This window comes from Filobasidium floriforme, assembly GCF_021052385.1.
Source record: "Filobasidium floriforme strain CBS 6241 chromosome Unknown HD553scaffold_21, whole genome shotgun sequence".
Lineage (NCBI taxonomy): Eukaryota > Fungi > Basidiomycota > Tremellomycetes > Filobasidiales > Filobasidiaceae > Filobasidium > Filobasidium floriforme.
The window spans coordinates 449,128-469,997 of NW_025763642.1; the positions used below are offsets into that span (position 1 = coordinate 449,128).

Below are 20,870 nucleotides of genomic sequence, written 5' to 3' on the forward strand. Positions count from 1 at the left end.
TATGAGAAACCCGTAAAGAAGAAGAGGAACCGGTACAACAGAACGAAGATGAATACCTTTCGTCCCATAGGCGAAAAGTCGAAAGCTTGTATATGTATTCAGTCGCAAAAGAGGTGTCCTTCGATGTCTCCATCCTTGTCAATTTGTCAATTCTCGCTCAGGGTGATTGCTTCTATTTAGACTCCACTTCCATCGGTGTGGCTTGCGATTCCTCGACCGCCTTGGTTTTGGGACTCGTCGATCCCGGGACCGGGGTCGATTCGGATGGGGCGTCGACCTTGGCTGATGCAGCGGGAGCTTCGGCCGGAACTGGCTTTTCTGCTGGTTCAGTCGCAGGTGCCTCGTCAGAGCTTCCTTCCTTCGATCCGGGCTCGGCGACTGCAGGCGGTCCTTGCACAGCGATGGTATTACCGCTGACTGCTTCAGTGATGACGTCCGGCTCTGGCGACTTGGGACTGGGCGCTTTGACCACCTCGTCTTTCTCCTGGACGGGGACAGTGTCTTTCGATTTGTCCACTACAGGCTCTGTCGGTGCCGCAGGGAGTTCCAAAGCGGGGGCAGCTGGGGAGATGGGTTTCGAATTCGGGGCAACAGGCGCAAGCGATGCTGGCTTCTCCCTCTCAGGGCTGTTGAGCCTAGCCTTCTTCGCATCGGAATCGACCGCATCCTCCGTGCTAGAGATCGCTCGCTTGTGGCCTTGGGGCGCATCAGACCTCTTGGTGGCAGGGGTGGCTTCCGTTCGTGCTTCCGAGACGGCTCGAGCGATGGGAATATACGAAGTCCCGTTCGCCTCTTTTGTTCCCTTGTAGCCAGCCAGGCCCATCAACGCGTCCGCGGCGCTATCGTCATAGTCTGTAGAGGAATGTCGTGGATCAGTACGTGATCAAAACTCGCTGACATGCCATCAGAAATAGACAAGTCGCTCACCCTCATCGATAAATCTGCCGGATGGTTTCGGAGCAGGAGTGGCCTTGACGGCCGGGGTGATAGCGGACGGCACAGCTGCCGGAGAGGCTGGTCGGGATCGAGCAGGTTGTGATCGCATGTCCACATCAACGCCGTGCCGCGACGGAACGGGAGAGTTGAGCGTCTCGACAGCCGTCTTCTTCGCAAAGGCCGAGCCTCGAGGACTCTGCTTGTCCGGCGTGACCGCTTTGCCTCTGCGCTTCTTCTTTGTAGATTCGGACATGGCGACCGAGTGAACCGACGCTGGACTTTGCATGCTCTGTGCCTCCGCTCGGGACACGACCGAATCAGGCGCTGCGGGTTCCGGGCTATATCGAGATCGTCTGTTGGGGTCGTCCCGGATCCGAGCATCTTGTTCCCGCCAAGCGCGTTCAGCACGTTGTTTGTCTTCAGTAGCGTATCGACCCGGACTATTAGGACGGCTTGGGAGATCTCGCTCTTCGTGTCGACGGGGATCGTCGGGATGAGGCATTTGTGATATCGAGCCACGCTTACCGAGACCGTTGAGGGGGCCTGCGTGTCGTTGTTCACTACTCCCAGAGACCCGCCTATCGGTAAACTCTTGCATGGGGGTACGTCGATCGCTAGGATCGTGCCTCGATTCCCATGGCGGCACTGGATAGCTGCGCATGACGCTGGGCGAGCCTCGGATAGCGTTTGGTGCTGGCGAACCTCGAACTGAGGCTGACGAACCAGCCGGTCCTGGGGCTTTATTACCCTTGTTGCTACGGCCATCGCGGAAATCGCGATCGTTCCCGGCCTCATTCTGGGAGTAAGAATCCCAACCATTAGATTCTCCAGGTCGGGATTCAGTCCGACCGTGCAGAGGCGGCGGTGACATGCGTCCTCCTCGATGTCGATCCTGAACCTGACTTTGCGCTCTGGATAGCGGTCCCTCGTTATTGGGCGTCCGATCCATGGTCATGGGGGCCAGAGGTGTGCCTCGAGCGGCCGCGTTTCGTCCCTCGTCCAGCTGAAGCGGGGGAGGGGGACCACCACCTCGGAACGCACTCTGCTGGAGAGACGCCATCTGGGGAGGGGGAGGAGCGGCCAGATCTCGTCCGCTCAAGATAGGCTGCCCGTCAGGTCCTGCACCGACGCTAGGACCCTCGTAAGGAGGCTGTCCACCAGGTCCACCTTGAGCTGGGAAGGGTCTAGCACCAACAGACGAAGCGTAGGCGGTAGGATGAACATCCTGAGGAGGCGGAGGAGGCGGCAAAGACTGTCCATCCCGTTGAGCGTTCCGGAGCAACGCAAGTCGTGATTTGACGGTAGCGTTGTTGGGATCGAGGTCGGCAGCTCGGGCATAGGCGTCGATGGCGTCGTTGACCTGATTGTTGCAAGACTCGTACAGACTCCCGAGATCGAACCAGACTTCGCTGATGTAGGGGTTGAGCCGGATAGCACGAGAGTAGGCATCCAGGGCGTCTCGGTACTGGTTGATCTGGTAGTAGAGCACTCCGATAGAGCACCAAAAGGTGGGGTTCCTTCCATCCCTGTAGACCGCCTGTTGATATGCCTCGTATGCCTTGTTGAACTTTTGACCTCCCATGAAAGCTCGACCGAGCAGGTACCAGCTCTGAGGGTCCGCAGGATCTAAGTAGACATCGGTGATGAGCTACAGGCATCTAAACGTCTGGACAAACCGAAACTGCTTACCAGCTTCGAGACTCTTGGTAAGGTAATTGATCGCGAGCTCTTGATTGGCAAAGCTCGCCCCGCCCTGATGATACAACCATCCCAACTGCTGCAAGACCTTGGCATGGTTCGGGCTATCCTTGAGAACTCGCTCATAAGCGTCCTTGGCGGCTCCATACTGTACGAGAACAGGTGCAAGGTGAGCCGATGTATGGTAAGATTGCAGATTGACTTGACCGAGAACTGACGTCTTTCTGCTGTTCGTAAACGTGACCAATCTGGAACCAGATGTCGACCTCCGTAAGAGGTCGAGGAGGATGGCCCAAGATGTATCGGAAACAATCCAGACTGGCGGGATACTTGTGTTGCTGCTTGTAGATGATTCCCAGCCTGAAGTAGATTTCGTTGGCTTTCTCGAATTCTAGAGGTGCATTGCATAAATCAGACAGGTCCTCCTTCACCCAGACGATGTAGGTGGGATACTGACCTGGCTCCATACGAAGGACACTCGAGAATGCTTCCTCGGCGTGTTCGAGCGAACCATATCGATCATACAGGATCCCGATCCCGTACCATAATTTCGAGTCCTACCGCCGAAATCGAAGTGTCAGCTGACGCGAGCGTTTCATCAATCGAGCTGGGCTTCGCAGCTCACCTTGGGATTGGGCAGACGGTACAGTGCTTGTTGGTACGCTGTGTAAGCCTTTTGCAGGTCATCCGTCATCAAATAACAGTGACCTGGTTGACCCAATATTATGAACACAATCAGCTTTCGACATATCGTCTTACGCAGGCCTCGACAAGAAAATGGACAGGGGACCCACCCAAAGATCCCCAAACCTCCCCGTTCTCTGGAGAGATATTCAGCGTCCTCTGATAGTAGTCGATCGCCTTTGAGAATTCTTCTTTGCTCCTCGCGATGCCTGCTACTTGAGTCAGCGCGCTGACGCTCATCGGGTTGTGTCGCAAGGCGTTTTCGTAGGCGACCAGAGCTCGGGTCGTATCCGAAAGTTGTTCCGATACAGCACCTGAAGTCATGACAAAAGGTGATTACATTAGACGAGGGATTCTAAGCCATAGCTCAAGTTCGACGCAGCTTACCGATCAATAACCAGGTCTGCTCATTGGCTTGTGCAAGGGCTTGAAGAGGTCCCTCGGTACCCTTGACGATGGCCGTATGCACTTGAGCAGCCGTCAATCCTGCAGGTCCGCCGGGAGGACCTGGCATCGCTTGCGGGTTGGGACCAAGGGAGGACGTCCTCGGGTTTGGAACCTGGTGGTGATGATGATGAGGCGGAGGAGGTCCGGGAGCAGGATGAATCCTAGATTCACGCCGGTCCATGGCAGAAGAAGGCCCTGATGGTTGAGGCGGCGGAGGAAGATGCGACGACGGGTGGCCGTGGTTGATGTCGAGCGGGTGTCGGGTGGTAGGTCCTGGAGGATATTGGCCGTTCGGAACCTGGTGATAGGGAGGTGGACCGTGTCCGTTGATATGTTGTTGCTGCTGGCTGCGAGCAACGTGATCCCTCTCTCGAGCGCGATCTCTGTCACGTTCCCTCGTCCTCTCTCCGCGCTCTCGTTCCCGTTCCCTCTCGATCTGTCGGTCCCGATCCCTCTCTCTATCCATATCGCGTTCGCGCTCCCGCTCCCTCTCCCGCGCATGTAACGCCTTGTCACGTTCCCTAGCAACATCTCGATCTCGAGCATAAGCTTCCGACCTGTAATACGCATCTCTTTCTCGTTCCTCTGCCGAGGGTCCACTTGCAGGACCCCCATTCCCCGCTGCGGCTCCTCTCATCATGGGTGATCTACCGGTAGGAGGTCGACTCTGTGCCTTGGCGTTGATGCTCGCCGGAGATTGGTGGTGAGGATGATACGATCCGTGGGGGTGAGGTTGACCGTGCGAGAGGGAAGGTGGATGAACAGAGGGTGGTGGTGGTAGTGGGTTTGCAGACGATAAAGGACCCGTTCCGACGATACTGTGATGTCGACCGCTCATATCGGGGTCGAACGAGGTCGGATTTCGATCTCACAAGAAGTCGAGAGCGAAGGTACCTTTCTCTTCTCCGTGTGTCTCCTTTGTCGTCCCAGATATGACGTGCTGTGGTATGCAGGTGCTGTGACGATGTCGATGTCGAGCGGTGGTTCGATGTCGAGCGAGGTCAGACTTATCAAGGAGAAAGGAGGTCGAGAGAAGATGGCAAGCTTGGTGGTCTACGTGCTACGTGTGCCCCCGAGTGCTATATGATCGCAGGCGAGTTTTCGGTCCGTCCCGTCCTTGTCGTCGTCCTTGTCGGTTTTGATGAATGCGATGATGAAGCAAACGGAACCAGGTGGATGGGAAGGTGGATCCCCCCGAAAAATTAGCCCGCTTGATGATCAGCTGGTCGCCGTCGTCGCCCGTGTTGTTGTTCGTCTGATCGCTGCTCGGGTATGATTTGATGGATCACACGGAGATGCGAGCAAGAGCAGCGCAGAGATGATGACGTTTCTTGATGAAAGCCGAGTCCCCCGGGGTCCTTTGACCTTTGTTTGATCGATCAGATCAAGGAGATCAGTGATCAGTGATCAGACCCTCGCTTGCCCTGCCTCGTGGTGCGCTCCGGCCAGAAGAACGGAAACGACCGGTTAGAGCCAAGTGGATCCTCGATCGACGCTTGGGCTGGAAAAAGAAGGTTGCCGCTGCGTGTCGGCGGGTTGATCAAGGGGGTTCGACAAAAGAATCCGACGATCGAACGTTTCAGGTCTCGTTGTCGTCACGGGATCCCGTCGAAGTCTGTGTGTTGTCCACGAGGAGGACGATCGAGGCGATGTAGAAAGAACAAGAAGCGAGAGAGGGGAGGTCGGTCCACCGTTCTCTCTGGCAGAACCGTTTCGTCTATCCTTTGATCTTGTTGTCGGAATGTCCAGCCGAATTGTGTCTACACGATGACCACGTACATGTAGATCATAGAATTGTATAGAAGGAGATGCAAGGTAGACCCCGTTTCAGCGGATCGGATTCGGTGCAGATCGTTGATGATCACGTCCGCAGGGACAGATTGATCGCTGAATGGCTTTTGAGCTCTATCTCTTGACTGCGACTGACCTCGTACCTATTCCACTGGAACAGAATATCCAAGACGGCCCAAAACACTCGTGCAACCTGAAGATCGCGTTGTTGGGGATAAGGATCGAGTCAGAGTCCGGTCCAAGAGGTCGTCGTGTACAGCGAAGGGGAGTTCGTCAGAGATCCAAAAGCAGAGAGGAAGTGGTCTTGTCCTCGTATTCGTTGATCGGTTCCGAGTGTCGGTAGCTAACAACGACGACTCTGCATCCGTCTAGTGCGTAGCAACAGAATGACAACGTGATAATACGGTCCGTATATCGAAAGGCTATCACGAGACTACACAAATCGAAACAGTAGGGAAGAGGCTGGGGGTTGGTCAGGATCGTGACGAGGACGTGCACGACTCATTCTCGCGGAGCCGCATCGTACGAAAAAGAGCCCCCCCTTGCTTCCAGCCCTTTCCTACCGACCGTCCCCCTCTGCGTTCGGTCGAAACGGCGCCTCGCCGTGGTACCCAATCTCTTTCCGTACATCAAACATTCCGAACCGAACCCAGTCGCTTACTGGCGCGTGGGTGGGGGGAGCAAACGCCAGCGAGACGTACGGCGGCAGGGAGAGGGGAGAAGGAAAGCGCCACGCATCATCGCATCGTCGCTCACTTTTGGGACCTGGCGCTACTCTGGCGAAATGCGAAGACGGGCGTGGTCACGTTACGGAAGGTAATTCATCTGGCTTGCCGAGGCCGATCACCTCTTGAGCAGGGTAACACCGAGTTCAGCGCGGCAGTGCGATCGACTACCAGATGTCAACAAGTCACAACAAACGGTCGTGCAGCTTGCGGGGTGCCCAACGTATTGAGGTATTGAACAGGTGTATACCCGAAGAATGCGGACGCCGCCGACGGTTGCCGGCCGGCCAAACCGTCGACGTACGTATCGCACTGCACGGGCATGGAATGCGGGGAAGATCGCAAAAGGCGCAGATCGATACGACGAGAGCAGGGGGGCCGTGAAGATCTTGGGGCCGTCCCAGAAGACCTACTCGATCGGGATCAAACTACCCTCAAGACCCACCAACTCGCAACGACTCACCGGTCTCCTCGAGATCTCATGTCAAATCCCCGCGCACGCCTCCGCCGTGCAAGCGAAAGACCTCGGCCTGCGACGACACACACAAGGTTTGGAGTTGGCATCGCGGGAAAGGTCCCGATCGAGCCAGACAGAAAAGAAACACCCGAAAAAGCGGTGCCTTGACATCCCACGAGCCAAAGAAGGAACTCGAAATGATATTCTGAGCCCGTCGTCGTTGCCCTGCCGACCCATTCGGTCGGATGGTTCCCGTCGATCCATTTCATTCGCTGGGAACACGAAGAGTCACCCGACAGAAGCGCGACAGACCTGACGTGGCGCTTTCTTTGACCACGTTGAGAGTCTGTCTTGAGGGTCACCGAGGCTTCTATGGAGTTGATGACGAAACGTCCCGCTTTTTGGGTGACAGGACCTCGCGCCGGGATGTGGGTTACACGACTGCGAAAGGCAGTGCCGTTTCGCTCTGTCTGGGAGATGGAGTCAAGTATGCCTCTAACTGCACCACTTTCGGAAAGCGATCGTATACTGTTGCGCAGGTCACTGGCCGATAGGTTCGCCCGGGATTAAAAGGGCAACGTCGATCACACCAAGGCGCGAGAGATTCACATGTTTTCGATATGAAAGATAAAATTACGAAATCTTTTTAGTCGTTCAGAGACGAGCATCTACGACGTCGAACAGCTCAAGAGCTAGCGACCTTGACGACGATCTTGCCAAGGTGATCTCCGGACTGCGCATAATCGTACGCCTCCTTCAATTGATCGAATTCAAAGACCTTGTCGATGATCGGATGGAATTTCGTCTGCTCAAAAGCGGTGTGCATTTGCCTCATTTGCTCTCGGTTGCCTGAGATTTGCATGGTTTAGCAGAGGGTGGCGGATGAGACTCAACTCGGCTTCACTTACAGCAGTAGGTTCCCTTGACGATCGCTCCACTGAAAAGCAGTTCTTTCGCGACATCTGGAAACGGATGACCCATCACGTTAGAACGGATCCGCACTTGAAGTGAGCTCAGGTAGACGTTCACCCTCCGTAGGTCCTTCCTCTCCATGCTGATCGCTCAAGTAGCCTACGAGCGCAATCAATCCAGACTTCTTGACGCTCCTGATCGAAGCCGGCAAAGTCCTGATCCCTCCGATCTCGACCAAAAAGTCGGCTCGCTCCCCGCCATTGAGACGGACGACCTCCTTGTCGGTCTCTTTGTGCTTCTTACGGTTGAGCGTGAGGAATCGGTCCGGGGAAGTGATCAGCGCGCCCAGGTGCTTGCGGACCTCTTCGACCTTGTCGTCCGAAGACGAGGTCATAATAACACGGGCTCCGGCGCCCAAAGCGATCTATTTTGTAGACCGAAATTCAGCTTGTACACTCGCGCGGAATGCGAGGCCTCGAAGTCTGCCAGACTGACCGCAGCGGTGAAGACCGCGACACCGCCAGTGCCCATGCAGACGACGGTATCTCCGGACTGGATGGTTTTAGCTGACCCATACAACGAGTTCCAAGCGGTTCCGCAGGCGATAGGCAGGGTGGCGCCTTCTTCGTAAGACATATGCGACGGCATGGGGAGGATATCTTCTTGGTTGACGAGCATGAACTCTGTTGCGTTGAGGTCGATAGGGGATGTGTATCCTCAGCATGGTTGGCGGACTGATGCGCGGCAAACTTGTCACTCACCAGAGGCGGTACCCACGGCGGAGAAACCGATGGCATTGCCGATTTGCTTGGGAGACGTATGTTCGGCCTGCACGAAACCAGACGCCCAGCGTTAACCCAGTGATCTAGAAAAGAGTATCTTATCTTCGACTTGCATGGTAGAAGCCGGGGTAAGGAATGGGAATAACCCGGTCTCCAATCTTGAAGTCAGATACCTCGGAGCCGACCTCGACGACCTCTCCAGCCGCATCTATGGAGCGCGCGATAGCCGCAAGTGGGATTAGTGTCGACTGTCCTTGAGACAAGATGAGCTGGTCGTCAACGATTTACCTGAAGTAACGACTGCGCCACCTTCGGGGACAGGGAGGGCGTAGATGCCATTGGTAAATTGGTGATCCCTAGCATTCAGACTGAGGGCGTGGATCTTGACGATGACATCGGTAGAGCGCTTGATGACGGGCTTGTCGACGTTCTCCAAAGTCAGACAATCGTTGCCTTTGCCTTCGTAGAGCTTGTATTGTCGCATGGTGATCGGAAAGATGATGTTCTAGGTTCGGTAAGGTTGCTTGTTTATTCAACGTCTTCTTGCCTCTTTCAAAAGCAGAGGCATCGTTCGAGTGGAGCCCTTATATAGACGCCCTTCAGCCAGTTCTTGGCTGGATTGCTGATTGATCTGAACTGACCCGCACTTCGACGTCACTCGAACAAGGCGCTGAATTCCCGAAGCTACCGAGATTTCCCGTTGCAGACCCGAAGGCAGGAGCATACGTAACCCCGCTCAGCGTGCGCCCGGGCTCTGAAATCTGCTTCCGGTCACCGGTGTCGGGCGGGCGGGCGGGGGACCTTTCAATTCGTCACGCAACTTGCTTCATCAGTTGGTAGAGTAGTTGAAAGATTTACAGAATTACAGAGTCGATCTCCCGAGTTGTTTCCTGGCATTCGCTGTCATCTGGATCATCAGTTTGTCCAGCTTCGAAGTTTTGGAAAAGTTCTCGCTTCGACATGACTTACCGCTCGGACGGTACTCCGATGACAGGGATGGACCGGCCGGCGCCAAGTGGACGTCATAACAAGGCGTGCGATCAGTGTAGTCACCGCAAGATCAAGGTGAGTGTTTTTTATCGTGGACGATTGATCACCAAGATGGTTCTCCTCAGAACGCCCTCTCATGATCTCCCATGAATCGTAGTGCAAAAGTCAACCAGGAGACTCGGCATGCTTACCGTGTCTGCGGAGCGATATCCCCTGTACGCGGCAAAAGGTAGGCAGTCTCAGGCTTCTGTGATTTTCGATGTAGTAGACTCAAATTTTCGAAACTGTTTCTCAGACGAGGAAAAGAAGGCATATCCACATCCCAAACTTTGAGAGCGCTCAGTCCAGTCGTTCCCCAGAGCCTTCTTCTCTTCAGAAGCATGCGGGGGCATCCTCTTCGACAGCTTCGAGTCATGAGTTTCGGGATACCTCTGCACCTCCCGATAGGGGAAGTACCGAGGTATCAGGAGAGCCTAGTGGCCCATACCCGCACTTCTCGATGAGACCACCGGACTTTACCCCATATAGCTACAAGCACTTCGACCCTACTGCGCCGCCTCAAGCGTCGAGTTCGAGCTCTGGCCAACGTGATCATCAGAACGATCTCGGCAACGACGAACAAAGGTTTCCTAGCAATGGAGGCAGGTCGGAGGACACCTTGACGGGAATGGACTGGTTGCAAACCACATCGTTATTTAACGACCCAGACCTGATGTCGGCTCTGATCGATCTTGGCGTGAGTGGCAGAGTTCAAAATGGTTACGGCAGACGAGCAGTGTGTCACTGACTCGTACAAGGCTAGGCTTTCGCTACCGAGCCTAATGTCAACGGGGGCTTAGCGCATCCTTCCGTTCCACCAAGATATGCTTCAGATGAACCGATATCACTTGCATCATCTGATCCGACACCTCCTCAGATCCGTCAGTTGCCTTTCGGTGACAGATCGTCGCTCGAAGGGATGTTACACTGACCGAAGGAATCGCTTATCGAAACATAGATACCGGGTCCTCAGACATTCTTTTCCAAAGAGACTTTCTGCCGTCCTACGGCAACATCGCCGGCCGCTTAGAGCGGTACTTCTCGACAGTACACAGGATCATGCCTTCAGTCTGTCAACCGGATATCGAGAGCGCTTTCAAGAACCGACTTTACGAGACTTCGGAGAAATTTCGACTTCTTATCCTCTCCGTCCTCAGCGTGGCCGAAGGGATGGAGTCCCCCGAAAATGAGACCCAGTCGGGACGATCTTCCTCTCCCACAGCTCTACAGCTGCTCACCCGGATCAACGGAGTGCCCGACGACCTGTCCACGTTGGGCTTCGAGCACGTCTTCGCCAACATCGCCGCTTTCGTCTCGTATGACCTGCGAGGAGACGGGGCGAAGGCGTGGTTCTACCTACAACAAGCCATCACGCTTGCACAATTGAATGGCATGGACCAGATCGAGTCCTATAAGCCATCGGAAGACCATTACCGGGCTACCCTTCGTATGAAAGTGTATTATCATCTGTAAGTGGATCGGATTTTGGCTTTCTCTTCAAGGATTTGAGACAATTTCTGAACCTTTTGTGCGCAGATATCTCACGGAGAGGTCATATCTACTGCATGGATACAATAGCGCTCGACCAGGCCGCTTGCTCCGGTTGCCAAATAACATCTGGAAAGACACTCGGGCCGTTCTCAATGAATTACCATACGTGGCCTCAACCGGAATGCCTATTGAGCAACTCCGCCTGTACCAGATCGTAGACTCTCGAGTCATTCAATGCTGGCGGGGCGCTTGTAGGGGGACCGCCGGAACTCGTTGCTCAGCCTGGAAGGTAGACGAAGCCGCCGAGATCCTGGACAGTCTGACCCTAGAATTCCGGATCGCTGCCGAAGGCGGTCACCGGAATCTGGACAGACCATCGAATATGCAAGCTGTCACCTTGGCAATACACGCCGCGTGGCTCCGGCAGTAAGGCGTTTTTTTCTTGGCTGACCGCTGATCGGGGAAGCTGATTTTCCCCATCCGCCGTTTAGTGGGTTCTGGCGAATGTTCAATGCGCACGGTTTGACTGCGCCTGATGGAAACTCGAGCTTGACCATGGTAGCTCTCTGCCGGTATACACTGATCTTGAGCCAATACTGTCACGGATTGGAGTCGCACAATCTGGACCCGACTATGGATTGGGCGTTGAAAATCGTCGATATCGTGGATATCGCTGCGCAGTCACTCGCAGCAGCGAGACAAGATCACCACTCAGCTCAACAAGGGTTTGACCGGTCACACGAAGATAACAGGCAGGTCCTGATAGCGGCGATTTACGCGTTGATTTCATTCTTCACCCTTGTGAGCCCCGCTTACGATATGCCACAGTTTGTCGAGCTCTAATGAGTTGGGAAATTCACAGCACGCTGGCCATGACAGCAAATACGTCTCTTCGATAACCAAATCTTTGTCCGTCATCGCTTGAGATGCGGCATATTGCATACGAGGATCAGCCTGCGCGAATATCCTCTGAACCTGATTTCATGGGCTGACCGGCTTGAACATTTCAAAGGCCGGCCGATCTACACCCAATGGATATCGAAGTAAGTCAGCTCGACTCATTGTCATCACCATCCCACATCTATCTTGATCGTTTCTTAGCGCCCCGCTCGCACCGCCGGGTTCATGGCATACAAAATCACTGACTTTGTTTTCTCGTGTCGTTGCTATCAGCGCTAGGAATATGTTAGATACTGCCGTGACGTCAAGCGTCCTGCTAATCTCACCTCCGGCCTCAATCGGGCCAGCCTTCTGTGAAGGAATCCATATATGGTAGCGAAGTAAACGAACAGATTTCAGTTGTCCCTCTGCATCTCTGTATTGTCTTCACGTGCTGTCTCGGCACCGCAGGATGAGAATATTAGGCAGCGTTCGACGGAAATCGAGACCAAACACCGTGATCGATACTGAGGAACAGCTGTTCGATGCTGTGAAACAGCGTGACATCGAAGCGCTAGAGCGCGCGCTGCGAGGGCGACCGTGAGCGGCGACCGGACCTCATGGCCAGCAAAGGTATCCGTATCCGTATCCGTATCAATGTAGACCATGACATGTTGGCGTTGCTGTCCGTACCATTGAGGAGTCCGCCATCTACTCTTCACAACTTTGATGTCACCCTCTACAGTTGATTTATGTATGTCCCCGGCAAGGGCGAAGGCGACCGAAACGGCATGATAGACACCTTGACGATGGGCATTACCAGTCCAATTATGGAGAGCCTTGACGCGGTAATTGGCTACCTAAAGAGAGATTGTGTCGTGGCGGCTGAAGTGGGGATGGATGATGTCCTCGATGGAAGACATGTTTGTGCTTCTGCGCTTGGAGTGTCTGGAGGTTTGAGGATGTCGACAATTGTGACGATTCGAAAGATGTAAACAATACATGATGTTGGCCTCTCCGCATAGATTGCAGCAGCTTATCCTGCGATCGATTGTGAAGCGACCATCACTTGACGCTCCCAGGGCAGGAGCAACTTTCGGCCGGCGTGACATCGGTCGGGCAAATCGACAAAGGGAAGCGTCTCCTTGGAGATTTATCGTGCCATTCGCTTGTAGCTTACGGGCAAATATCTACTTTGCCAATACTACTTTGTCAAGTCCGAAGAAAATGCGATGTTCATGATGCGCGGCTTCAGCTCGCACACAGTTTCATTGACTGGAAAGTACTACGACCTGTCCTACGGGCTCAACATGTCGTTGCCCAGGGTATATGATGACGGGGATGGTACAATGAACGACTTCGGTCCTGTCTGTGGGTTTGTCTATGTTTGCGCGTCCGAGTCCCGGTGATGGCAGAGGTGAATCGTCGACTCGCACCGGCACAGAGGAAGAATGGCGATGATGCCGCGTCCATCTTTTCCGCATGAGGAAGTGAACCTGGATGAGCCAGTTGACTCCACCTTGATGACCTTCCGGTCCAGCCTTTAGAGCAGTCGACGGTGTGACATCGAGGGGAATGTCTAATCGGAAGTTGAGTCGATTGAGGTGGGAAACAAAGCCATTGCTATCGTTGGCTACCGTTCTTCGCAAATTGGGTTGAACGACGTCCCCGTGCATCGGAGAAGGAGGCAGTAGAGATTCTGGGATGACTTCTTCTGTGATAAGTGTCGCAGCAACCTACGTAGAGACCTGCCACTTTAGCACATAATGTCCATTTGATTTGGGCCATCCGAGACTGACCTTGAGAACCTGCAATCGCCAACCGTCTTCATTGACCTTGACAACGCCGGTGATAGGTTCCCCAGCTCGATATGCCGATCGAGCGAGATCAATTTCTGCGACCGGCTCTCCATGCTTGTGTATGTCGAAATGTGCCGGTTTTGAAGACCTAATGTGTCTTGTTATAGAGTCGTCCGCGGAAAGCCTTTCCTCATCGGACGCCTTCTCGACATCGGTCTCATCCGGTGGAATAGGCAGGTTCGCGTTTACGTCAGTCAATCTTTGTGCATATTGTTGAAGGCGAACAAGGTCTTGCTGTCGATCCCTTGACTGGCCTGGGATGGCCGCATGAGACTTCTCGTTAGGCTCCGTAACGATTCCCTGATCTCTCTTGTGCACAATGGGGTCCAAGATATCGTAGATACCAGGCCGGCCGGTATCTACAGACGAAGTGCTCAAAAGAGATGAGATTCGATACTCGTCCTGCTCGATCGAAAAGATATCGCTCACCGTTCACGGAAGGAAACACTCTGATGGGCACTGTGACCTCGTGAATCTTCTGTTTCGCCGAGGCCCCATACCCGGAAGAGGCGATATTGAGGGACAAGGATAGCTCGTAGGCGAACCGTAATGCTTTTCCGCGAAAAGTCGGGGCTAGTGTTTCAGGCAATTCCAACTTATACGTGACTGGGCATAGCTAAGGCGTTTTAGCGAGCGCAACAGGGGGATCCCAGAACCTGGTCAGAATCTACTCACAGGATCGACTCTCCAGGGGTCCTAACCTGATCTCGACCCCAAGCAGACTCTTCATACTCTCCAACACGGGCAATTCTCGGCTGTTCCAGACCTTTCTCCGCTCTTCTTCTAAGCTGCCCCCAGACCCGCTCCCTATGAGCCCTTTTGCCAGTCCCCAGAGACTGCCCGTCAAGGTGGGATCGCCTTGTCCAGCAAGGGTCCCCGTCCCGAACGACAGGTTCCACCGGGAACTGCTCCGCGATAACGCAGGACTCGTCGGGGAAGTAGCGCTTTGACCGGCGGAGGGGGAGAAGGAGGGTAATGAGCCCGAACCGACGGGTTGATGTAGCATGAGGGATTTCAGGGGAAGCAAAGGGTCTGGGGGGATGTAGGCTGAAGAGGGTGTGAAACGACCGACGAGTCGGGTCTGAGCCCATAAGACTGTGAGTGAACCGTCGTCCAGGGTTGCGGTCTGAAGACGTAATGCCGATGCCGACCGGGAGAAGGAAGAAGATTGTCGGTGCGTCCGAGGAATGTTTGCATCGAAAGATAACCGTGAAAGGCCAAAAGTGGCAGCGCTCGTCGCAGAGACTTCTGATGACGACGAGCCGTTTCTTTGCATCTCTGGCTTTTCTATGCCATCGCCGTTACCATCTCCTGCCGAAACCCCATTGATCTCTTGTCGGCCCGTCTCGGACTCGTCTATGCGTTCAAGACCAGGGGTACGAGCGATAGGGCTCGAAGCTCCTGGAGATGTCGGCGAGGTTATTCCATCGCCAAACGCGGATCGAGCGGGCGAGGGAGGTAGTGTGGCTATGGAGATCTGTCTGGCATGCGGGTGTGATCGCGGGATCGCACTGCCTGCAGGTACTGTTTCGTGCAAATTGCTACATCAGTGTTGGACTCGTATCGAGGCTTTCGAGGTTTTACTCACAAGAAGGAATTGAGCCATTGGTCTGGTCATTCAGGTTGGTGAAATCCATACTCTGACTCCTTCCGCCGAGTTGCGACTTCTTCTTAGGTGTGACAGGTAATGACGTGACAGGTCCTGACTTCGCAGGCAGATCGACCTCTTGGTCATCACCATGGTCCTGTTTCCCTATCATCCCTAGACGTCGAGGTCCTAATTCCACAGCCGACGACCGACGTGGCTCGTAACCTGCCCCATCCTTTTGGGCAAACACATCGATGCTCGCCCTAGCTCGGTCAACGGCCATCCTCGACCCCGAACTCGTCCCGCCCTGACGTGCATTCTTCGTTCGCACATTTTCTATAGTGATGATCGCCTCGAACAGTTCTCCCGAGAAGAAGAAGGATCTCGTGGGCTTGACCGTGATCTGGACAAGAGGTTCGTCCTTGTCGTGCGAGGTGTTGGCCGTGGTCGAGAGTGAGCGTCGCATGTCCTTGGCTCGGCCTCGCCGGTCATGGCACGGAGATGCGAGGTGTTACCGGGCTGAAGGAGGTTGCAGTCGTCTGTCCGTCAATATCTTGTGGAACTCTGAGATGTAGTATACGATCAAGATGATGGTAAGAGTCGAGGTCGAGGTGATTGAGCAGGATGACGACCTCTTCCCGAGCTTTCGGCCGTGTCCGCGTGGCCGCGGGGTCGAAATAACAACCACCGTACCTACCTATCTATCCATCTTACTACCTGCCCACCTGTCAACTATTGCCCATACTCTGATACCGTGCAACTACGAAGATGTACAGATCCTTGTTGAGAAGAGCTCGACCAGCTGCATCCTCTCCGTCGCAGGTCAGGGGGATCTCGAGACTAGCAACCGCCAGGAAAGAATGGGTAAGAACCGTCTCGGAATCTCGGCGTTCGTCTTTGACGTCGTGGAACGAGCTAAACCTGCATCTTTCTTCTGGATAGGGTAACAAGCTCGTCGTCTCGGAAGAGGTCGAACATGCGCTCGAATCTGGCAGTAAAGGAACAATCGCCCTGGAGACGGCTATCGTGACACATGGCGAGTAACAGCACTGCTCGAGGTATGTCAACTCCGATGTCCACGGATAAGCTGAGATCCGCGAGCTACTTCAGGTATGCCCTACCCCGCCAACCTGGATACGGCCTTGTCCCTGGAAAAGATCATCAGAGAGACCTCTTCCAACAACGTCGTACCCGCAACCATAGCGCTCCTGCAAGGCCGCGTTCATATTGGCTTGACACGTGGAGAAATGGAACGACTGGCCGACCCGGAGGTCTCGAAAAAGAGCATCAAGGTCTCTAGGCGGGATTTGGCTTTCGGAGTGTCTAATAGGTTGGATGGAGGGACTACGGTCGCGGGGACGATGTTGCTTTCTCATCAGGTTGGGATCGAGACCTTCGTCACTGGGGGTATAGGAGGTGTACACCGGGGGGCCCAGAGCAGTGAGCTTCCATATCGACGTTGCAGGACTGGAAAGAGGCAGCTGATAGACGACGATATATGTTGTCTTGTAGGTATGGACATCTCTGCGGACCTCCAAGAATTGTCGAAGACCCCCATGGGTGTCGTCTGCGCAGGAGCCAAATCCATCCTAGATCTCGGCCTCACCCTCGAAGTGCTCGTAAGCTTCAACGTCAAGTGACTTGCTCCTCGCGCTGACAGGTCGCTGAAAATCATGTGATCGCTTCGATTGATAGGAAACGCTCGGTGTGAGTCTGCAAGACCTACGGGGCAGAACTGCCGCTGGTTGCTAAAACACTATTATCGTGTTGATCGCCGTGTTTGATGGGATTGGACAGGTCAACGTCTCCACTATTGGGGAGAGTAACGATTTCCCAGCGTTTTACACTCGGGTTTCTGGGTTCAAGGCGAGTCGTGCTGGATCATGTGCGATGCTGTGAGAGGATTTTGAGCTGATTTACTGAGTCTGGCGGATAAAACGCAGAGTCCTTACTTCGTCAGGACCCCTGAAGAGGCTGCCCGGCTGTTGCGTAAGTTCCCAGTCGTCTCATGTCATATTGTAGCGTTCCGTTTCACTGATGATGCAAAATCCGATCCTACCCACAGACACCTCGCTGCACGTCCTCCCACCCTCCTTGCGTGCCGCTCAGTTGTTTGCCACTCCCATTCCGGCCGAATACGAAGCTCAGGGCGCCAAGATTCAAAAGGCCGTGGAACAGGCTGTCAGGGAGAGCGTTGAACAAGGGGTAGATAAGAAGGGCAAGGAGGTCACGCCTTGGTTGTTGAAACGAGTTGGAGAGCTCACTCAAGGGAAAGCTTTGGAGAGCAGTGAGTCTGCCCTGTCGGCCTTGAGTTTCTTTTCTGGTTGCTGATGGTGAGGCTGTATTGAGCAGATATCGCGTTGATCGAGAACAATGCCAGGGTTGGAGCCAAGTTGGCGCAAGAGCTGCTGCGCTTGAAGTCGAGCGGAATCGCTGGCTCATCATCATCAACAGTCAGCCCTGCCTGATTCTCTGTCCATTGTACTAGAAAGTGACGAACAATTGACAAATCATCGATTCCACCCGTATATAGTTCGTCGCACCCGTCATCCCAAGTTTGAAGAGAACAGAAACGATAAAGCCACCCAAGCGGACAGACGTGGAATCGCTGCCTCGACCCAAAGTCCTGGTCTTTGGCTCGGCAGCCATAGATGTAACCGCTCAAGCTAGGCCGTCAACGGGATCGATTCTTCACACGACCGTCCCGGGCGCAGTCCAATTCACGCCAGGCGGAGTCGGAAGGAATATAGCGGAGTGTGCCAGTCGGCTTTCGGATCCGAACGAGGTGTTGTTGATCTCTGCCATCGGAACACGGCCGCAATCACATTCGGAGGCACCGCCTACTGCGGATACCTTTGGAACGATCCTCGAAAGCGAGATGGGGATTTCAGGAATGCGGACCGATGGGCTGATACGCCGACTGGACGCGAGCGCGAACACGGCGGTCTGCAACTTGATCCTTAGCCATGATGGCGGTCTCATCGCAGGGATCGCAGATATGGACATCGCCGAATCGATAACGGTCGAAGAAGTGAGCGATCTGCGGGTATGCAAGCGGTTCTGGAGTGAGCTGATGGAGATTGAGTGGTAGGTTACCGAGGCAATTGAACGCTATCAGCCAGAGATCGTAGGGTTTGATGCGAACATTCGGGAAGAAGTCTTGAGCGCTCTTTTGGTGACGTGTCAGCGAAAGGGAATTCAGAGTGAGCGGAATCGGCAACTCTGGTTCTGAAGGCATCTTATGTCTTCTTGCTTTGTTATTAGCCATGTTTGATCCAACGTCTTTGCCAAAGATGGAAAGGATGATTTCGGCGTTGCGTACGAACCTCCCGGCACCGCCATCAGAATCTCGTCTGCTCAGTCATTTCTCACCAAATCTGCTGGAAGTCAAGGAATTGTACGGAAAACTCCAGCAGCTGGGACTCTTTGAGACGGAAGAATGGTTCGCCTATATCGCTGAACTGCGCTTGAGTGCCAACTGGCGTAACGGTATCGAGCGACTGTCGAACATCAAGGAACACGATCTTGGATGGCTCGTGAACGCCGGTGTTGCTCAGATGATGGTCAGCCTTCTGCCCTGGGTAGAAAACCTCTGGGTCAAATGTGGACAGGACGGATTGATACATCTTGGGATTGTCGACGCCGCTCGGGAAGCATCGCGCGGACAAGCCGGAGTCCGTCGGGTCGAGCACGACTCGCCGAACGATTTCAAGGATTTCGCCATCGGCCAGATGGAGAAGCCGGTCTTGAGACTGTCGCACTTTCCGCCCATCAAACTGGACCGGATGGTATCGAGCACCGGAGCCGGTGATTCTCTTGTGGGTGGTTTGATCGCAGGCCTCGGTCGTAGTTTACCGATAGACCAGGTAGCGCGACAAGGTATGGACGCCGCGCGCGCTTCGTTGCTAAGCGATCAGGCTGTAGGGGATGTCAAGCGATTGGAGTGACGTGCTGCATTATCCTGAACGCATGGCGCAAACTATAAGCATGACATACCACTTGAGATGGATCATCCCCAACAAGAGATTTATAACCGCAAATTTCTCGATTTCGCAACGGGTTTTGGCTTGTTGCGCAACTTCACGCCACGGTACATCCCGAAGACTCGTCTTGGGGATATGGGCGGCTTGTCACACGGCTGACCCATAGGGACGAGCATCGCATCGTAAGCAAGTTCCGTCAAAAGAGCTTATTCTCACTGCGAGCCGGTGGCTTCCAGATTGCGTAGCGCCGACTTCAGATTCTATGTATTGATGGAAGTCTCAGGATGGTAGGAGCTGTACAGAATCTGTCATGTGTCTCAGACCGTCTCCGGCTTCCCTGCTCGTATGCTCTGCGCTGCCGGTTTGTGCTTTTGAAATGTATAGGCATGGTGATCACGACCGCCGCATCGAGCCGAGTAGTCATTTTCCTCGTCTCATGATCAGCGACAGGCATGTCTTAGTCCTTGCTCACCTAAAGCCTCAGCTTGTTTGACTGGCGACCATATACGGCCTTTCGCAAGATCCGACGTCCAGACCGATTGCCTCGATCTTCGTCAGCACTACTACTGATTGGGCGAAGGAATCTCGCACGTGATATCTCTGAACCGAAAGGGATTCAGTGACTAAAAGAGCTCTGGACTTAGCTCTGCGGTTGTAGCTGGGATGGCTAAGAGAAGCATACAAAGGAAGTCTTTCCATGGGTGTATCGAGAGAGCTATGCGCATCTGTTAGCCAGTAGATCAAGGTATTCCGTTGTTCAAGCACCTACATGAAGATATATACATATGAAAGTACAGGACTTGAGTTTGCCTCGGCGGCATGTCATATTCATCAATACTCTCGTTCAACGGATTCTTAGGATGTCCTCATGCTTGGAGCTAGACCCATTTCTAACCGATACGTTTCCGGTGCAAGGCGATAATGAGAACCATGATATGTCGCATGAGGACCTGTTCGATTGGGATTTATATTCGAACGACCGATCAAACATGATTGTTGGCTCGATCGATCATCAAGGTGCATTGATCTCAAGGGAGGCGACGCCTGGTAATGGACAACAGACTTACCAAGAGTCAATGATATCTGGAACTGATGACGCCTGGATGTTGGAGGAAACTTGCAGCGATGCCAACACTGATCACCCTGTTTCTTATCGATTCGCAGAGAGCATGCCCCTGGCCTCTCCCTCGATGGAATACTGTCAGCAGTCATCGGTTTTTGATCAATACCAGGATACTACTTATGGGTTTGACTCAAGGTATTCATATCCTCCTGGCCGCACTACATCATCCAATCTCGCCGAAGCAGCATATACAAACAGTATTTCCAGCAATGCCAGGATGTCCGTAACTCTATCATCAATCGAACACAAACAGCATGGAGATATTTCACCCACTGCGAAACCTGTCAAACGCTCTCGTTTACCCATCTCAGACGTCACTCAATCGAAGCGTCGTGGCAACGGACCTGGTCGGACTCATTCAACCGCAACTCGAGCAAAGATTGCAGCCGCTCAATCCGATCTATTTCATGTGAAGCGGCTTCACGAGCAGGACTTCACATTTGCTGGTAAATCAGTGTCTTCTGTTGAAGTTCGGACTTTTCAAGC

The 20,870-nt window shown here is 53.9% G+C and overlaps 5 protein-coding genes across 5 annotated transcripts; 2 read left to right on the forward strand and 3 right to left on the reverse strand.

Moving 5' to 3' along the window:
* Positions 1 to 172: 172 nt before the first annotated feature.
* Positions 173 to 4,603, reverse strand: HD553DRAFT_344885 (uncharacterized protein; the record flags this gene model as incomplete). Its single annotated transcript, XM_046183043.1, has 8 exons — positions 173 to 852; positions 928 to 2,562; positions 2,626 to 2,782; positions 2,853 to 3,025; positions 3,092 to 3,191; positions 3,260 to 3,342; positions 3,429 to 3,632; positions 3,706 to 4,603. 8 exons carry the CDS (start codon positions 4,601 to 4,603, stop codon positions 173 to 175), a joined length of 3,930 nt encoding a protein of 1,309 aa, XP_046034125.1.
* Positions 4,604 to 7,423: 2,820 nt separating this feature from the next.
* Positions 7,424 to 8,916, reverse strand: HD553DRAFT_325998 (alcohol dehydrogenase; the record flags this gene model as incomplete). Its single annotated transcript, XM_046181666.1, has 7 exons — positions 7,424 to 7,587; positions 7,647 to 7,700; positions 7,741 to 8,074; positions 8,146 to 8,333; positions 8,412 to 8,478; positions 8,579 to 8,640; positions 8,721 to 8,916. The coding sequence occupies 7 exons, from the start codon at positions 8,914 to 8,916 to the stop codon at positions 7,424 to 7,426; spliced, it is 1,065 nt and encodes a 354-aa protein (XP_046034126.1).
* Positions 8,917 to 9,242: 326 nt separating this feature from the next.
* On the forward strand, positions 9,243 to 12,127 carry HD553DRAFT_115960 (uncharacterized protein). Its single transcript, XM_046176453.1, has 9 exons — positions 9,243 to 9,497; positions 9,580 to 9,651; positions 9,718 to 10,158; positions 10,225 to 10,342; positions 10,420 to 10,930; positions 10,998 to 11,378; positions 11,444 to 11,753; positions 11,815 to 11,995; positions 12,126 to 12,127. Exons 1-8 carry the CDS (start codon positions 9,393 to 9,395, stop codon positions 11,875 to 11,877), a joined length of 2,001 nt encoding a protein of 666 aa, XP_046034127.1. The 5' UTR covers positions 9,243 to 9,392; the 3' UTR covers positions 11,878 to 11,995; positions 12,126 to 12,127.
* A 959-nt stretch (positions 12,128 to 13,086) lies between these two features.
* On the reverse strand, positions 13,087 to 15,874 carry HD553DRAFT_115981 (Rgp1-domain-containing protein). Its single transcript, XM_046176454.1, has 5 exons — positions 15,279 to 15,874; positions 14,366 to 15,214; positions 14,120 to 14,296; positions 13,631 to 14,049; positions 13,087 to 13,567 (listed from the first exon to the last, which is right to left on the reverse strand). The coding sequence occupies exons 1-5, from the start codon at positions 15,742 to 15,744 to the stop codon at positions 13,100 to 13,102; spliced, it is 2,379 nt and encodes a 792-aa protein (XP_046034128.1). The 5' UTR covers positions 15,745 to 15,874; the 3' UTR covers positions 13,087 to 13,099.
* Positions 15,875 to 15,896: 22 nt separating this feature from the next.
* HD553DRAFT_317141 (Indigoidine synthase A like protein-domain-containing protein) lies at positions 15,897 to 19,692 on the forward strand. The gene is made up of 12 exons (XM_046180721.1): positions 15,897 to 16,142; positions 16,221 to 16,314; positions 16,389 to 16,718; positions 16,791 to 16,897; positions 16,974 to 16,985; positions 17,076 to 17,144; positions 17,222 to 17,267; positions 17,344 to 17,565; positions 17,631 to 17,731; positions 17,812 to 18,309; positions 18,370 to 18,481; positions 18,543 to 19,692. The coding sequence occupies exons 1-12, from the start codon at positions 16,047 to 16,049 to the stop codon at positions 19,223 to 19,225; spliced, it is 2,370 nt and encodes a 789-aa protein (XP_046034129.1). The 5' UTR covers positions 15,897 to 16,046; the 3' UTR covers positions 19,226 to 19,692.
* Positions 19,693 to 20,870: the final 1,178 nt, after the last annotated feature.

What these genes read in the sequence shown, in the direction of transcription:
- HD553DRAFT_115960 (XM_046176453.1), top strand. Translation starts at nt 9,393, where the DNA reads ATGACTTACCGCTCGGACGGTACTCCGATGACAGGGATGGACCGGCCG. An exon ending in TCCGACACCTCCTCAGATCC is followed by an intron (nt 10,343 to 10,419) that starts GTCAGTTGCCTT and finishes ATCGAAACATAG; the next exon opens with ATACCGGGTCCTCAGACATT. An exon ending in TGATTTCATTCTTCACCCTT is followed by an intron (nt 11,754 to 11,814) that starts GTGAGCCCCGCT and finishes GGAAATTCACAG; the next exon opens with CACGCTGGCCATGACAGCAA.
- HD553DRAFT_115981 (XM_046176454.1), bottom strand. Translation starts at nt 15,744, where the DNA reads ATGCGACGCTCACTCTCGACCACGGCCAACACCTCGCACGACAAGGAC. An exon ending in AGTGTTTCCTTCCGTGAACG is followed by an intron (nt 14,050 to 14,119) that starts GTGAGCGATATC and finishes CTTCGTCTGTAG; the next exon opens with ATACCGGCCGGCCTGGTATC. An exon ending in GGCGATTGCAGGTTCTCAAG is followed by an intron (nt 13,568 to 13,630) that starts GTCAGTCTCGGA and finishes GTCTCTACGTAG; the next exon opens with GTTGCTGCGACACTTATCAC.
- HD553DRAFT_317141 (XM_046180721.1), top strand. Translation starts at nt 16,047, where the DNA reads ATGTACAGATCCTTGTTGAGAAGAGCTCGACCAGCTGCATCCTCTCCG. An exon ending in CAACCGCCAGGAAAGAATGG is followed by an intron (nt 16,143 to 16,220) that starts GTAAGAACCGTC and finishes TCTTCTGGATAG; the next exon opens with GGTAACAAGCTCGTCGTCTC. An exon ending in AGGGAAAGCTTTGGAGAGCA is followed by an intron (nt 17,566 to 17,630) that starts GTGAGTCTGCCC and finishes TGTATTGAGCAG; the next exon opens with ATATCGCGTTGATCGAGAAC.